Genomic DNA, 17,952 nt, shown 5'->3' on the forward strand with positions numbered 1-17,952 from the left:
CCAAATTGACACTGGCAACATGCAAGAAATCAGCGTGACAGCTATATTTTATTGAGAAATACTGTACTGATGCAATTCTAATGGCAAAAGACACTTTAATGCTGTAGAATATGTTGGTTGAACCCAGGGTGAATCAGATTTGTCATAAATCATTCAAAGCTTCGCCTTCTTATGCCATGCAAACACGTTAGGTCTTTTTGGAAGTGACTGACTCCCTATTAAGAAAGTTTCCAAACAAAGCCCATGTTCGTTGACAATTGGTTGCCAATCAGATCGCTGGAATTTGATGACGTATACTCAACCTCGCGGGTCTCTGCATCCAGGGTGCCTAAGCTAAACTATATTTCTTCCTTTTGGCACATTGTTGCGCCGTAGGAGGCGGGGCTTGATGCCTCGTGTTGTCGCGCTCTTAACTATGGGAGAGTTTTAAAGCCGTGAGGAATCATGGCCGTGAGGCATCATTTTGTGAAAAATCACATTTACTACAATGGGGGTATTGTCAACAATTCAAATTTCCTCATTTTTGTGGATGATTCCTCAAATTTTTTGTGAACTTTCTGAGTCTCTCAAGAAACAAGTCCCTTATACTTTACAATTTAATTTGTTTAATATGGTTGTACTTTCTTTTTTGAAGTGCTTTTGTCCAAATTGACTCTGGCAACATGCAAGAAATCAGCTTGACAGCTATATTTTATTGAGAAATACTGTACTGAAATACTGTGTAAGCTAAACTATGTTTCTTCCTTTTGGCACAGTGTTGCGCCGTAGGAGGCGGGGCTTGATGCCTCGTGTTGTCGCGCTCTTAACCGTGAGGAATCATGGCCGTGAGGCATCATTTTGTGAAAAATCACATTTACTACAATGGGGGTATCGTCAACAATTCAAATTTCCTCATTTTTGTGGATGATTCCTCAAATTTTCCGCCCTTAGGGATGTGGACGATTTAGAGCCCTTCTGCTTAGTAGTTCACGTTCAAATCATGTTGGGACATTGCTTGGACCATGTACCAGTGATCCAACGGCAATTTAGGATTCATTGGCCTTTCATGGCCCAGTAGCACCTAAAGTTGTCGCTTTGCCAAGACCAAAGTCCAGATAGTGATTCCTCAATTTGCAATGCAGTTGCACAAAAGTTCCTTGAGGAATCAAAAAAATTTCTGAAATATTTTTAATTTCTTGAGCTTCATAGATGGAATTGTGGTACAACTTGTGGACTTGTTGGTGTGGTATAGTCCGTTGATGCCATCCTCAACTCACTGATGATTGCCGTAAATGAATTTTTTGTTGGGTAGTAGCTCTTTTTGGGTAATGAACTGAATTGATCATGTGAGTGACGTTACTGACTGTCAATATCAATTGTCCTGGATTATCTTCACCCTCAATTATGATCATAATTTGTTAAGGAAACAATGTGCCTCTCCTTGCTAGTCTTTACTCTAACCCAAGTTTGCAAGCCTTCCCTTAAAAGAAGGGTTTGAAAGCGATACTAAAAGTGGATGAACTATTATGTTAACGCTGGTATCTTTCATTGTTATAGTTTAACATGAAACAGGGTGCTTTAGGAAAATTTGAATACTCCAGCACCGCGGTTGGTGCTATGAAAAAGACATTGGATGACAGAGGAGATCTTAACAGAGCTCAGAAGAGAGCTTCTTTTTCAGCGTAAAGCGCAAGAGTAAGGCCGGCCAAAAAGGTCGGTCTGGCTAATTTCAAGTTCAAAGATGAACATTGGCCGCGGATTATGGAACTGTTAGGGGAGCTTGATCTTATTTCAATGCTGAAAAAGGAATCGTCTATGGATATAGCCTTACACGAAATGATTCTAGTTTTTGAGGACGTTTGAAGAGACGGAAAAACCTAGGTTTAGTGGGTGGTCGAGCTGAGGGTTGGCCCTCATGATCAAACGAATAAAAAGTAGCTCGTGCTCGGATATGGACCCGAGACGAGCAAAAAAGACATGACCTGAAAAAAGCCCGAAAACCAGTGAATGGTGGAGATGCGACCCCAAAACATTTGAGATTCCGAACAAAACCGAAGCACGTGTTGAAGAGATCTGCTGGTTTGTGCAGGAAAAATCCTTCTTTAACTTATTTTCATGTTATTATCAAACTTAATCTTCTCTTTTAGAGAGAAATAAAGCAACAACGTCAATGACCAGAAGTGAGTGATTGCGACCTTTGGTCGGAAAGCGGTTACGGGAAGCAGAGACGAGATTAGAAGGAGGAAAACATACAATTCACGCGAACAAACTTGGTCACTTCGTGCCTGGATCGGAACCATCTTGAAATCTAAGTGAAGAAGATGCCGATTGACCGCTCACCTATTAGGGCGCCTTCACAAGCAGAAGCCAACCCTACAGAAGAGTCGACCACGAGATCTCGCGAGAAGATGCAAGAGAACCTCAAGAAATTCAAAGCCAGTCGCAAGCTACATAAAGGGAGGGCCACAAGTCTGCGAAAATCCACCAAGAACCTGATGTGCAACAAGGGGAGCAGAACACTCATCAAGAACAACGCCGAGAAAATTCGAGAACTCCTCGGTACTCTTGGGAAAATTCAGAATCAAATCCTGGAGGTCGTTTCGGAATTGGATAAACCCGAAGAGGGAGAGGAGGCCGAGGATTGGCTCCAACAGGTGCTTGCCGAGAACCATGAGTTGCTGGAACTGGTTGACGATCATTTGGCGGATCGAGCGGACGAGACCCCGTCGGTGGCCCTATCCATGGCAGGGTCAGACGCACCCTCTGAAGAAAGCGAGGATTCCCTCATGCGGAGAGAGGTCCAAGAAGAAGCTAGCTCGGCTAAGCAGAGGTTGGAAGCACAATTGGCACAATGGGAGCTTCTGATTTCACAACTGTCAGTGGCGACCCGGCAAGAGAATCCTCAAGAAGAGTTGGATGAGATGATGAAAAGGTTGGATGCTATGACCTGGTCGGTCAACGGGTCGTGGGCCAAGGTTTTGCAATTATGCTCCACGCAGGAGGCGGTGGATCTGCGAGAAGAGATATATTTTGTCAGGGACAATTATCGGCGATGTCAAAAGCGTGTGGGACCAGCCTTGAAGCCCTTGCCAGAAGGGATGGATTCTGGAAAAGAGAAGACCCAGAGCAAGGATTGGGCAAGAATTTCGCCTAACCGACCCAAGGACATGGTTCGGGAGTATTTGATGAGTCTACGAGAAAGGGAGGCTAAGGATTGGATCGACCTTGCCATTGAGACAGAAAATCCAACGCCGTTGAATACAGTGGGTGAAAGATTCAAGCCCACAATCAAGAGCAAGCTTCCGGCTTTTGACGGAGAGCCGGTGGATTGGCCGGAGTTTTCGGACATGTTCGAGGCTCTGGTGCATACGGCCGCGCTTAAGCCGGCTGAGAAATTGGCCCACCTTAAAGCTGCCCTGGGAAGCAATGCCCGCCAGTTAGTGACCCATTGCCGGGGCGCCAATGGCTATTTGAAAGCTTTAGCCATCCTGCGAGCTCGTTACGGTTGTCAGGAGGAGTTGCAAGACTGCTATGAGGACCGTCTGCTGGCCTTGTCTAAGGTGGCACCCAATAATAGTCAGGCCTTCAGCGAGCATGGGGACCGAGTGATAGCTTTAGCGGCCGGTTTGGATTTAGACAAGGATGGAGCCAAGATTCTCGTCAAACAAATGGTGTCAAAACTTCCCAGAGACGAGAGGGGAAAATGGGAAGACAATGCGTGCGAATTACCGAGGATTGGGCTCCCTGATTACACGCAGTGGTTGGAGAGACGCGTTCGATTCCATCGCAAAATGCTTCAACAGGACAAGAGGGCCCAGCCCGGCCCACCAGGTCAACGGTACGCCCGGTACGCCTCATCCTCGTCGGCTGACTCGAGTAACAAGGGGCAAGGCAAAGCTAAGTCTGCTCATACAGCCCAGGCTGCCAAGGATCGGACTCAGCCGGCCACGCCCACGCCCACGCCGTGCTCAAATTGCCACGAACCAGGACACAACATTCAAAAATGCGACAAGTTTGCGCCTTGAACCGTGCCCGAGAGAAGAATGAGGGTGGCCGAAGCCCAGCTGTGCTTCAACTGCCTGAGCAAGGGCCACCAGGCACGCCTCTGTCGCAGGAGCACCTTTTGCTCGGTGACTGACAACGGGCGAAGGCATCATCCCTTGGTTCATAGTGAGAGGAGAAACGAGCAGTCCGAGGTGGGAGGGGCCCCGGCGGCCACGGTGGCCACGGTGGCTACTGCGGCGATTAGCCCGAATCGCAGGCCGATTGCCTTCAGTATGCTTAAGGCCACCCTCATGGGTCACAATGGCATGAGTAGTGAGGCCTTGGTTTTCGTGGATCCGGGGAGTGACGTGACACTCGTGTCATCCAAGCTGAGAAAGGCCCTCCAACTGAAGAAAGGAAGATCATCGGTCTCAGTCCCGCTGAGTACGGTGGGAGGCGAGAAATGGACGGTCAGGATGGCCGAGTATCAGCTCCGCATCAGGAGCCATCTGAGCTGCAGTGGAAGGGTGTTCCCTTTGGTGGCCACAGAGATAGAGGGCAGAAAACTCACCAATGAGTTAACAGGAGCCCAGTGGACAATCATCAACGATAGATATCCCCATTTAAGAGATTTGCCTTTACAAGATGTGGGAGGAGAACCCGACTTATTGTTGGGCCTGGATCACGTCGAGTTGCTGGCCCCACGTGAGGTTCGGATGGGCCGACAGGGTGAACCCATCGCCGAGAAGAATTTATTGGGATGGGCAGCCAAGGGTCCTATTGTGGGACGTGCCTCTTCCCCTGCAGGAATTGCGGATAGCCAGGGGACGGTGAGTGTTCATTTCCTCATGGCCGAAGAGGAGCACCGTCTGGCTCACCGTTTCTTCGATGGAGAGGCTCTGGGTACTGAGGTTAAGCCTCAGCCCCTCTGGTCCAACGAGGATCAAGTCGTGCTGGGCCATTTAGAGAAGAACATCCAGAAGTTGGATGGTCAACCGGGCTCTATGGTGAAGCTTCCATGGAGACCCCAGGTGGAGCAGTTGGGAAGCAACTTGCCTCAGGCCGAACAGAGATGGATGCGCTTGAGACAGAGGCTCTCTAGGGACAGCGGATTCAAGGAGCATTACGAGGGAGCAATTCAGCGTATTTTAACGGAAGGATTTGCCCGTGAGATCTACACCTGGGTAAAGCTTTTCAAATGTATGGTTGGATATATCGCACGTTTAAGTCCAGAGATAGCATCACGATGCTAACTCTGAACAAGTCGATTGTCCAGCCACATCTTGAATATGCTTCACCCATTTGGGCTCCAATGAGTTCAGCAGGTTTGCAAAAGGTCGAGCAAGTCCAAAGATGTTTCACTAGGAACATCGCAAGATTGAGAGAGCTCTCATATTGGGAGAGGCTAAAAAAATTGGGACTGTACTGTACAGTGTTCAGAGAAGGTACGAAAGGTATCTGATACTGTACGTCTTCAAAAGTATCCATGAGCTTTGTCCCAACCCAGGATTTAGGGTCAAACGATCATTTACTTCCTGTCAAGTCGTTTCTACAAGCTCTTTTCAGATTTGCAGAATTCCTTCAAGCAGCAGAGAGAGCCAACGTAAGAGTGGGTCCATCCAAGACGGAATTATTTGCTGAAGAAGCCGTATGGCTCGGACACCTGGTCAAGCCTGGTGGTCTCACCATGGCCGAGCGCCTCACAGAAGTTTTACGCAAGTGGCCCTTACCGACGAGTCTCAGCGAGTTGCGAACGTTCTTAGGAAAATGTTCATACCATCGTAAGTTCATTCCAAAATTCAGTCACATTGCAGAACCAATGAAGAAGCTGCTTTGCCAAGACGCCAAATTCGTATGGACTGAAACTCAGCAGCAAGCTTTCGAAGCCCTGAAACAAAAGTGCGAGAAGCCAGTGCTGGCCCATCTAGACTTCCATAGCCCCAAACCGTTCATTGTAGACACTGATGCTTCAGGACTTGCTACAGGCGCGGTACTCTCCTAGAAACAGGATGATGGTACTGTCAGACCAGTTGCTTATATGTACATCTAAATCTCTTTCTCATGCTGAAAAGAATCACAGCGTCACCCGAAAAGAATTGTTAGCTATTCTGCAAGCAGTCAAACATTTCAAATACTTTTAATTGCGAAGAAAGTTCTTGATAGGCACTGATCACATGGCATTGAAATGGTTAATGACTAAGACAAATGGCTAAGTATCAAGTATCACCTTCCTACGGCGCAAAAGGACGATGTCACACTCAAACAGGTCAGACTATGGGTAAATGAACCTCCGTCCGCCCCACATGTGTCAAGTTTAGGCGACCTCAAACTTCGACAATATCAATCCCAATTAGATAAGTTATCGCTCAAGCAAGACAAGCTTTGTTTAGTCACAGATGATCAATATTGAGTATGCGTGCCAGATGCACTAATCCCTTCTCCGATGCTTGCATCATCATCCTCTAGCCGGACATAAAGGAAGAGTCCGCACTTACAACCAAGCCTGACGTCATTTCTATTGGCCTGGAATGGCCAAATATATCGCCCAGATGATCAAAGGATGTTCACCATGCCAACAAGCCAAACGGAGAACTCAAGAGAAGCATGTACCTTTGGGACGAACCAGTACTGCTATTGACACCAGATTTACTCATTTCTATGCAGATATCGTTGGTCCATGGCCTGGATCCCAAGGACCGCTAGGCAAACGTTACGTGTTAACGATCCAGGATGCTTTCACAAAGTACCCGGAAACGTGGCCGATCAATGCCATGACCACCGAAGCAATCCTCAAAGTGCTCGTCAATGAATTCTTTCCTCGCTATGGTGTTGGGATGAAGATCATCACAGACCGTGGACGACAGTTCGTCTTGGCCCTATTCAAGGCCGTATGCCGAAAGTTAGGCGTAATTGAGAGCCAAACCATGGCTTACGAACAGCACACCAATCCCATAGAGCAAATGCAATGGTCTTTAGAAGGCACACTTGCGCCCTCATGCAGCAAGAACAGGCCTCTCCCGGTCAATGGTTTCGATTCGTACCAGCCGCCCTAGCCGCTCTCAGGCAGACACTGCCTAGTAATTTGCCAATCTCTCCACACGAACTAATGTTTGTGCAAGAACCGGTCATCCCCGCACAGGTGTTAGTGGATGCCATTGTGGAAGCCCCACCCGGCGAACTATCCGCCAGCATTCTGCGCCTCGCCAAGGTCAGAGACCAGGTCCGCACCTGCCAACTAGAGAACCACGAAAACAATCGCCAAACTTATGATAATAAAGTTAAGCTCATGCCCCTACAAGAAGGCGAATGGGTTTTCAAATATCGTGCTAATGACCCGTCCGAATCTGGAGTGTCCCGCAAAACGGTCATCTACCAAGATGGGCCATATCAAGTCCAAGATTTGTTGAACGACCGACAAGTCAAACTTCGCAAAGCTATCACTGCAAAGAACTTGAAGTCCACCACCACCACGGAGATAGTTAGCAAAGATCGGTTAATAAAAGCTCATCCTTGGGAACTCTGCAAACTCCAAACGCAGTATGCTTGGATATAGCCAAGGCGACTAGGATTCCAAAGACCAAGACAGTGACCAAAACAATCTTCAAACCAATGCTCTATCCATCGCCGAGCCTAGTACCAGACCACGCCCCAATCAGCAAAGGACTGGTCGAACAAGCCGAAATGGAACAATCCAAGGAGGTCCAACTCACGGACATCAACAAAAGCAAGTCGTAGGAAGAAGTTCATCTTGACCAAGAAATGGATTCAGAAGAACTTTTCACAGACAGAGAATTCAACCGACAACCAGCCGTCAAACAAAGAGCCAGCACTTTCAATGATAGTTTTACCCCGACCAAGCCAGAAGCCAAAAGAACTGCCTTGGAACCAGGGCAAGTTACCAATGAAGATGATGACTTTTCAAGTGCAATGGCTAACGCCATATTCAATACTCTTAATCTATGAGCTGGAGGACCAGCTTTCTTCAAGAGAGGGGCAACCCCCCCTTAATTTCAGAATTTTCAACTTTCACACTTTTTAAATTCACACGCTGTCAATTAAGGTTTCAGGTTAATGTTACTCTAACATCTTTCCTTCCGCTATCTAACCCCCAACTTTTGCTAAACATGTATTTTATTAAGGCCCATGTTCAAGCCTATTGTCTGCTTTCTTTCATATGCATCACACAGACTAACAAACACCGGCCAGTCCAGAGACACACCCGCCGTAACCTTCCACATGAGAACTACGGCCGACAGACCACCCAAAAGACTCTACCGAGGCAATATCGGAATAGACATCTTCACGGAAGGAAACCACCACACCAAAGACGCTTGTATCTTGTTATTGCCAGGAGTACCAACCATCACCACCACCGCCATTCAAGCAAAGATCCCCGAAGGAATCTACCTGAAACTTGTGACCCAAAGTTCCCAAACCGCACAAGGCATCACTGTTCTAGGAGGCGTAATCGACACCAACTATACCAGCTCAATACACGTGTATCTCATCAACCTCACCAACCAGATCCAACAATGGCCCAAGCAACACGCCATTGCTCAACTGATAGTGAAAAGATATACACCGGCCACAATAAGTATCATACAACCCGCCAGATGTTCACGGACCTACAGCAACCCCAAACAGGACCAACAGTTGCCCGAACCGAAACAAGGATCTTGATGCAAAGGATCAACCAACACCAAGAAGCCTAGAATCTCCAAACCCCCAAAGAACAAAACACAAGAAAGGCTAACCCGCACCCCAAACCTTCAGACAGTAACTTTCCCCCGAGCCCACGATGTCACGCATTACACACCACACTACAAACTGCAACACTTATATTCCTGATATGTTCGCCATTACGCAGTAAGCCCATCGCCCAGCTGCAACTGAAGGTTCCCCCAATGGCAACATTCCAAACCAGAGGGATTGACTTCACCCCCACTGAGGATTCAGATGCGGAAGAAAGCAAGAGTGAAGTGAGTCGAAATGAGGAAGACAACAACCCGACACCAGCATTAGAGGACCAAGGTTTCCCCATTCCCATTCCCCAACCACCCAACTCCGTACCGTCCTTACCTCTCCCTCCGGCAGCCGTTATAACAGATGATCAAGAAGACAGCCGAAGAAATGCCGGCATCCCAGCCCAAATCCCCGGCAACCGGCCAGAGATAAACTACACCCTCTCTCCACCCGGATGGCTCCATGAGCCATGAACATTCAAACAGACAGGAGCCCCGTCCCCCAAGAGTCACTTTAAAACCCCTCTTCCTAGCTCCCTCATGCCTTCACCTACCCATCCTTGCCAAAATCCACCGAATTCATACTGATTTTCCTCGTCTTGCAGACCGGAAATCACCATTATTGGTTGGACCCTCTTCCACCTTATCTTCCACCCCATCCTAACACACCAAGCCTCACCTGAGATCAGCACAGAACCCAAGATCAGCTCAGAACCCGCCCTACTTCAATCCATTGGTGAAGTAGCTACAGACACCACCGCATTCCTGATCATAGGCCAACTCGACCTGCACCCTATCACAAACCAACTGGCACATATCCGCAACACCCTTCAATATCTCAGAGATACCAAGAGCCCCGAAGACCAAATATTGGCTAAGCACTTACAAGTCACCGAATTCGATACGCTGGAATGCCTACATCGAATCAACGAAATACGCCTGCTAACACGAACCTCAAATCGCTCAAAACGATCTGCTGTGTTAGTAGCAGCAGGTCTTACCGCGCTTGGAGGCGCCTTAGGAGTCCTGTTCAGCAACCACCAGTTGCCTAGACGTATTGATGAATTGGAAAGACAATGCGACGGCACCCTGCACTATGTGCATGCTGCAGTTAGGCAAATGAACGCCAACAGCCAAAAGCTCGCCCATCTGAACACCACCCTAACCCAGCTGGTCAAGCATAACGTATGGTTCCATCAACAAGTCGACGGGCAACAACAGGAACTGAGAAGCATCCTCCAAAAAGAGGCTCTGATCTCTTTAGCCAAATATGCTGTCACACAAGCCACTCATAACATCTACTCTGTTCTAGATACTTGGACCCAAGCCCTACAAGGTCAAGTCACAGTGGACCTTTTTCACCCCGATATGGTCCAGGACGCCCTCAAACGCATATCCAGTCAAGCCAACGGACCCCTCAGGCTCGCATTTGAACCTACGGACTTGGAAAAAATCTAGAAGTTGCCCTGTCACATCGACATTGACAACAGGACCATGCGTGTAGTCATTACAGGGTGACAACAATGGCTTAGGGCACTTTGAAACGGCTTTTACTCTTCATCTATTGAGATTTCAGAGGTGACTCTGTTATGTTAAATCATTAAATATATACCCTGCTACAATTCACATTATAAGTTTATTCGACGTATCCACCTCTGCCAGAAATTACAGCCTTCACACGTTTTCGCGCTGCAGTACAAGAAGCACGTATGGTTTCCTCGTCAACATTTTCCCATTCTGTCAATAAGGCTGCCTTGAGATCTTCAATGTTTTTGTACAACCGTATCCCAACCTTCCTCTCCATAATTGACTAAATACAAAAGTTGATTACATTGAGATCTGGAGAGAAAGGAGGCCGCATTGTCTTGTCTCAAAAGTGCTCAAATTTGTACTTGCACCAGCTCTGAACGAGTTTTGTTGTGTGGGAGGGTGCACCATCCTGCTGGAAACAGTAGGAACCCGTCCATTGTTGAGCCTGGATCCAGGGAAGCACCTTAGAGGCTAACATGTCCAAGTAAATGTGCTGGTTAACTTTGATACCCTCTGGAATGAAGACCAAAGAGGTTTTCTTGCCGTAATCAGTTACACCAGCCCACACCATTACAGATGCTGGTTTTTGCCGCCTGAATATTGTTCTCTCTTTCACAGGAACACTCTGAATGTTCCTGGCCAAAATCCGATCATTTTGACTGTTGAAAGCAGCTTCAACAGTGAAAAGCTTTTTATCTGTCCAAATCACAGAAATGTCCGTGCCCTCTTAAAACCACTTCTTGAGTTTTCTTGCTCTGGAGAGCCTCTTCTGGATAACAGTTGAACTCAATATCTGTCTCTTTTACATATGGTAGGCAGTCATGTGCAAGTCCTCTTTGACCACCTTTTGCATAACTTCCCGGTTCACACCTGCCTGGTGAGCCATTTGTCGAATGGACCTCTTGCTGTTTCGACAAATTTTCATTCTGGTGGTTTTTACTTATTTTGGTGTCCTCACCGACCTGGGACGACCAGATTTTGGCCTTTTCTCAACACTGTTGAACTGTTTGAACCTTTTAATAGTATATGACACAGTTGATTTTGACACTTTCATGACTTCCAAAGTCTTTGCAATTGTGGCCTTCCTTATAAAGTTTTATGATGGCCTCATGTTCTTCTATTTTGCGACAAATCTAGACACTATACAAATCACAAAGTCAACATAACAACAATTAGAGGTAATTGGATGATATCCTTTTTTGCATATGGCGGGAAATTTGAATGATGGAGTTGCATTTGAAGCTACTTTTGGATGCCCTAAAACATAGTTGTCACCCTGTACTAACCAAGGCCATGATCTAAGGATCACCCATTCAAAACAATACCTAATGATGAATGAGGAAGGCACCCTCTCTACCAAGAGCTCAATCAGCCCGACCTAAATGCGTGCGTCAAGTTGAGACAACTCCATCTATGTCCCCACTTGAGAGTGCTAACCAAAACCTCGACTACCACCTGCCTATATGCTCTGTACCAAGGCGATACGGATTGGATACAACGACATTGTCCATTCGAACTCCAGCCCATGAGTCAACGAATGGAACTCCGTCTAATTGGCGTGCAAACTTTCCTGCTGTTCGCTAGACACTCAGAAGAGGCCCAGATCACGTGTGCGAACGGGTCAAGAGACGTCAAGTGCGAAACAGGAGTCACAACCCTGCAACTACTGGTTGGATGTACGTTCAATGCCAAAGAACCCTACAATGCTACCGCCCGCAACGATTGGCTCAGCCCCATGATGGTAGTAGCTAAACCCCCAAAACTCCTACCATTCGACCTATCCCAATTCCTCAACCACAATCAACCTCACCGCCCCCTTCCCAGTGAAGGCCTAAACCAGTTACTATCACAACTAGAGTAACAAGGCGTGTCCCAGCCAATACCATTATCCGACCTAGCGGCTGCTGCTCATCAAGACAACCAATCTGATGCATGGTCAACGCCAACACTATTGATGACTGTTATATTCTCATGTCTGCCTCCTTTCTCCTTCGCGGTATTCCTTGTTCTGCTGGTCCAATAAAACCTACACTTGATTTCGAGTAACCAGTGAGATACCATCGTAAGCCTCCGCCACCTCAATCATACATGGCGCAGTTGGTAATAAACCGTGATATCGGAAGAACATCGCTCCTACTCCGACTTTCCCCGTTGGTTCCGTTGTAATTTGTGACGTCTACGTTAAGGCTTGGTGTTGGGCGAAAGGCAGCCATTGTCTATCAAGGAGTGAGGCTAGACCAAATTCACAGCCATGGCGACCAATTTAGCGTCGGTTCTTACGCATAAAGGTCATTTTACGAGGAGTCAGAGATTATTGGACGGCATAGCGGCGGGCGAGGAAATCGATGAGGAAATGGTGCGGTCCATTTTCAAAGATCTTCAAAATCAGGTCGAAAAAATTGCGGAAATTTATGATGAGTTGGTCATTGACGACAGCAAGTTGGCATTGGAACAAGAAGACGTTATGGAAGACCTCATGACTCAACTTGGCGTTGCAGCCAATACAACGGCGTTGATCTTGAAACGAGGGGGGCAACCGAGTGGGGTGTCCGCAGCGTTCCAACGACCAGCACCGTCCTGCCGGGTGGCAAGTGATTTACAGCCCCCCATTCTGACATTGGAATCGAGCCCTCCAAAAATGCGAGCGTGGGTCGAAAAGTTCCGTTCTTACTTTGTAGCATCACACATGGAGGTGTTGGAACTGAGGGAACAGCGCTCATACTTCTTGGTAAGGGGGGGAGATGTTATATTCTCATGTCTGGAGAATGTCATGTCATGAGAATATAACAACGACCCTGATTGCCTTAGTCAGCATATCCAGTGGCTTAATTTGGTATCATAACTGCCAACCAAGGACACAAGGGTGCCCTTGGAAACCCATCTCTTGTTGCAGTAATTCCACAACCCTTCCAGATAACGACCAAGATACGGCTACGAGGACGCAGCACCTTCATTCAGAGGGAGGCAACTTTTGCAGTGATTATAAAGCAAGACAATTGTTCATTGAATTGGGTAATTTTTGAGCTCGTTTGAGTAGCAATGAGCCATAGCCGAATTGTAAGAGCAACCGACTCTTGAGGCGATATAGGATTGGTTGTATCCTGCATCTTTGAAGATAACGCTGCTACTCAGACGCCCTGAGTGCATGCCGAATAAGGCGGGTGGGAGGCCCATGGCAACTAAAACAGTCTGTTGGGCCTCCCGGCAACTTTTGTAAGAAGCCAGAGAGTGCCCTTGAGGAGTCATTTGTGCACCCTTGCCTGTAATTGTCGGTAGTACAAAGCCATTGTAAGGTTTTTGAAACAGAAGAGAGAGGAGGGAGAAATACCGTGGTGTAAGTGTAAGTTGACTTGGTCAGAATGGGAAATTTCTGGGTTTAATAAACACAGAGTGACCTTGGCGTTCCTGATCATTTTTTGGTAGAGGAAAGTGGACCCACATTTCCGACAGTGAAATTGTGACGTGTTGCACTTTTAGCCAACGAAGATCGCCCCACCTAGCACTGGTATGGGGGAGAAATTGGTCCAGCTTGTCCGGAAGTCACGAACCGTGCCCACCATCATTGACGGCCCAAGGCAAGTTTTCAAGAATGTTCGGTATTGGTCTTTAGTCAGTACTTGCACTTGAAGCGGGGCCTTCCCATAACGTTTTTTTAATCCTGACAGAAGGTTTTATTTCCGGGGTGTGACATGGCGATGCAAAACCTTGTTGAGTGTGAAACGCTCCAATTGCAGCACACGCTGTTTGAACTGCTGACACTGAGTGGCATGAGGTCGCTAATCTCTTCTCTCCTTATTATAATAAAAATAGTGAAGCATTAACGGCGCCTTTTTTGAGCGGGTTCCCGGGGGGGAGGAGACTTGAAATTTGGGGGAGGTTCAAGTTAGCCCCGCCCCAAAATTGTATCAGATTTTCGGGGCGCAGCCCCGCCCACGAGCCCAGTTACGCCCGTTTAAAGTTTTCAAACACAATTACGCTCGGGTTGGGCGTGTCGGGGGGCGTGGTACACCAAAATGAAAAAACGTGTCCAGGCCCGACTTGAAGTTACGGGGTTTAAAATGGGCGGGTTAATTAGCCCGTTCGCCCGCATCGGGTACGTTTGGTAGCGCTCCTGTCACGCCGGCCCCGGGCCACGGACCGACAAGTGGACGGCACCGGCGGGTGCACCGATGAACGGGCCAACCCCGTTGTAAAAACCATTTTGCCGATACAAGGCCCGCAGGGCCGTCCAGAGAGCCTCCAAGTTGCCGCCCGCACGCGCCCGTGATTGTTTTTTGGCGTCAAAACGGGCAAAGGATCTCCGCTCGCACCGAACCGAATGGGATGAAATTTTAACACGACACGCCCACAATAGATGCGGATGTTCGTGGCTATATTTCGAGCGTGTAGCCCGTGCCGTTGGCCCGTTATAGGCGTTTTAATTTCGCCCGTGGAAATCGACTTCATTTGTCGTCAGTTCCCTCCCTTTTCTGGATTGCTGTGTTGGGCCTCGGACCCAAAATGAGACTACTGAGATTGCAAAGCGCCAATGGTCGAAGCGATCAAACGCGTAGCTGTAGCCTCTCCAAGTGGCAATACATTTGGAATCTTTAAGTCAAATAACGCTTGCGTGAGACCTGGTTGTCTCAGGTGCATGTGGAAGTCAAAGGCGGGTATTGGTTGGGAAGATATTGAGTGGCAATGAACTGATTTGAGATGAGGAATTTATTAATCCGGCCGGGATGTAGGAGGGAGTGATTTATGGCAAAGCCGTCCATGTTCTGTAACAAAAAACCATTTAGAGTCCGAAAAGAATTGGTATTGGGATCACGTTTTCTGTAACCACCTTTATTCCATTCTATCAGAAGCCGCAAAAAACACAACAACCAAAATCTTTTTGATGACGTAATATAAGCGGGAAATACAAATGGTAAAAAAGATCAACTAATGTTATGTTGGCTCTACAACCACACCGATGTGACCTACAATGGCTTTGTTTTCGTTCCGAGGTGAATGGAGATTGAGAAGAGCCATCATACTACAAGAACATCATAGGAAACTTTGTCTTTCCTAGTCTTTCCTATAAACACGTCGCTCGTGACATACCGGCCTTTTTGAAGGTGGAGAAAGATGACACGCATAGAGGTAAAGACTTTGTTGTGATGTACCCAGTCTTCAGTAAAAAAGGGCCAGCAATGAAGTGACGCCCATTGAGGGGCGAGTAGAACCCCTTGAGCTTGACACTAGACAATGTGTCTCAGACTTGCCCCCAACAAACGTGTTCGAGGACAAGTCCAACAAAATCCGAATGTCGACCAATTTAGTGCGAAGGCATTCCCGGGCTGAGGCCGACGGTGAAAATATTATTGAGGCAAACCGTTGGGTTTTAAAATTTTCTTCGTATGAAAACAAGTCGAAGTCGAAGGAAGGAAAGTACGAGCAGATTTTAAGGAACTCGCGTGGGGTGGGGCCCCACGAATCTATGCCGAAAGCTCTTGACCATTCGTCGACGAGTTGCATATATATACACTCAGCGTCAAAAGTCTTCAGCCCCCAGCAAAGTATCGAGATTTGCCTTCACAACTTTAGAACAGTTCAGTGAAACACTTGTTGAACGAAATATGTTTTTAGGACTGTCAAGGAACAATGTTTATACAAACTTTCAGCGGGATAGTGTAAATTGTTTAAACCATATAGCCCAAAAAGTGAATCATGCCAATGACAAAAGTGTTCAGCCCCTTTAGTTTTTCCTAACTATCAGTATAATTTAAGGATATATGAGCTCATTTTTGTTACTGAAACGTGACACCTTGTAACATTGGTACTCTGAGAGAGTTTGACAACTAGACTGCCGTGCTCATGCTTGGTACTCCCTTGCACGTTCTGTTCTAAAGTTGTGAAGGCAAATCTCGATACTTTGCTGGGGGCTGAAGACTTTTGACGCTGAGTGTATATAATATAATATGTGTGTATTTCATGAGCCATTGTATGTGTTGTTGATACATATATTGATGGATTTGTACTTAGAGAGCCATTTCCCTCTATTTGCATCCATGGCCCACATTAATATGCTCTTTAATGGTGCATCACAAAGTTCTTTATAAAAACTCTCGTCCTTCTCAGGGTCATTTCACATCGGATTTCGTCAGGGAGTCTGCTCCATGCTGCCCTTACTTTCACGCTAACCATTTTCCCTTTCCATCCAGTCGTCTTCCACTCGCTCACATTCCCTCTGGCTTTTCCTCTTGTCATCGGGCCTTCATGTTGGTCATTATTTCCTGGTCTGAGTTTCCAGCCCTCGAGCAGGATTGCCATCTCACAAAGTTCTTCCACCGACTCAATTCCCAAGGATTGTCTCATTTCTGTTAGCGGTAGTTTGCCATGTCTTGGTACTTGTTTGACTGCCCTTATAGCAGCATTACAGGCTGTCTGGATCTTCCCTCTCTGTACTTCATTTAACAGGGGTAGATAGACGGGGCCATTTGACATTAGTTTTCCTTTTATCCAGGAGTTGTACAATATGGTTCTCTCTTTCACTCTTAAATTTTGACCCTCAAATCTAATTCGGCCAGCCGACATTCTGATTTGTTTGCAGATTTCTTCCGTTTGCTGGTCCCATTTTAAATCATTTTGGATTATACACCCAAGAAACCTGATGGAACTCGTTGGATGCACAAGGCTTCCCTTCACTATTATAGGAGAGGGCGAAAACCCAAACCCAATGAGCTCAGATTTCTCGATGTTGAGGCAAAGCCCAACAGCATCAAACCATTCACAAATCTTATTCGCCACCTTCTGCGCTTTGTCCTCACATTCTTCAATGGTTTCACCAACAACAATACTGACGCTATCATCAGCATATTGAATGATTGTTGCTAACACCACCCAGAGCTGCAGTGATATTGTTCCAATGTTGTAGTACGTGGGGCTTGATGGACCTCCTTGTATCACCCCAGTGTCTGACCCCACTCTTTCTGATTGTTCGATGCCAACTTGCACATACGACTCTCTGCCACTCATGTAGCATTTTGTCCATTTTAGAAACTTGGGCACGCCCCAATCACTTTCATAGACTGAACGATAAAGTTTTTGTCTATGAGATCGAAAGCTGCACTTGCGTCCAGTGCCACTATCATGACCTTCATCTTTTCTGAGAGCGCCTGCTTCACCCGCTCATTCACCTCCATTAGAGCAGTGCTTGTTCCCCTTCCGGTTCGGAAGCCATGGAGTCCATCTGGAATAATGCCTCTCGTCCTGGAGTTGTTTGCATGTTGCTGTCTCGACAATCTTCCCAAGGCAGCTTGTTAGTCCAATGGGGCGATACGAGCCAAAGATCTCCTTACTTCCTTTTTTCTTCCATACAGGTACTGTCTTCGCAAGCTTCCAGTCCGAGGGGGACTCGCCAATTGCAAGTGACTCATTCAATTTTTGAGTAAGGCTGTTGACCCGGGTGAGGGTCGATCTCACGGCCTTCAGATTATGAGCCTGACGCGCTGCCTACTGCGCTACCGAGGCGTTGGGTGAAAGAATGCCACGACAAGAACAAATTTTAATTCAGCTTTCCTAGTCTTGCCATTAGGTGGTTTTAGAGCAAACCACGAGCTCGTCAACAGCTTTTGGCGTTACTTTCAAAGATCTCCTATCAGGTTGGAAACAGATTCAACTCCGTGGATGGATCCTGGGGTTGATGAGTGCTCGTTTGCTTGACATGCGGACATGCCATAGCTTGTGTGATAGC

At 47.1% G+C, this 17,952-nt stretch overlaps 2 protein-coding genes across 2 annotated transcripts in view; both read left to right on the forward strand.

Moving 5' to 3' along the window:
- The first annotated feature begins 3,953 nt into the window (after positions 1-3,953).
- On the forward strand, positions 3,954-10,320 carry LOC131878429 (uncharacterized). The gene is made up of 2 exons (XM_059224402.1): positions 3,954-5,744; positions 9,311-10,320. Exon 1 carries the CDS (start codon positions 4,023-4,025, stop codon positions 5,214-5,216), a length of 1,194 nt encoding a protein of 397 aa, XP_059080385.1. The 5' UTR covers positions 3,954-4,022; the 3' UTR covers positions 5,217-5,744; positions 9,311-10,320.
- Positions 10,321-12,486: 2,166 nt separating this feature from the next.
- LOC131878087 (carbohydrate sulfotransferase 1-like) overlaps positions 12,487-17,952 on the forward strand; it is a 35,253-nt gene continuing 29,787 nt past the window's right edge. The window contains 1 exon segment of the mRNA XM_059223985.1: positions 12,487-12,822. Coding sequence (XP_059079968.1) covers positions 12,487-12,822 — 336 coding nt within the window.

This window comes from Tigriopus californicus, chromosome 3 (assembly GCF_007210705.1).
Source record: "Tigriopus californicus strain San Diego chromosome 3, Tcal_SD_v2.1, whole genome shotgun sequence".
Classification (NCBI taxonomy): domain Eukaryota; kingdom Metazoa; phylum Arthropoda; class Copepoda; order Harpacticoida; family Harpacticidae; genus Tigriopus; species Tigriopus californicus.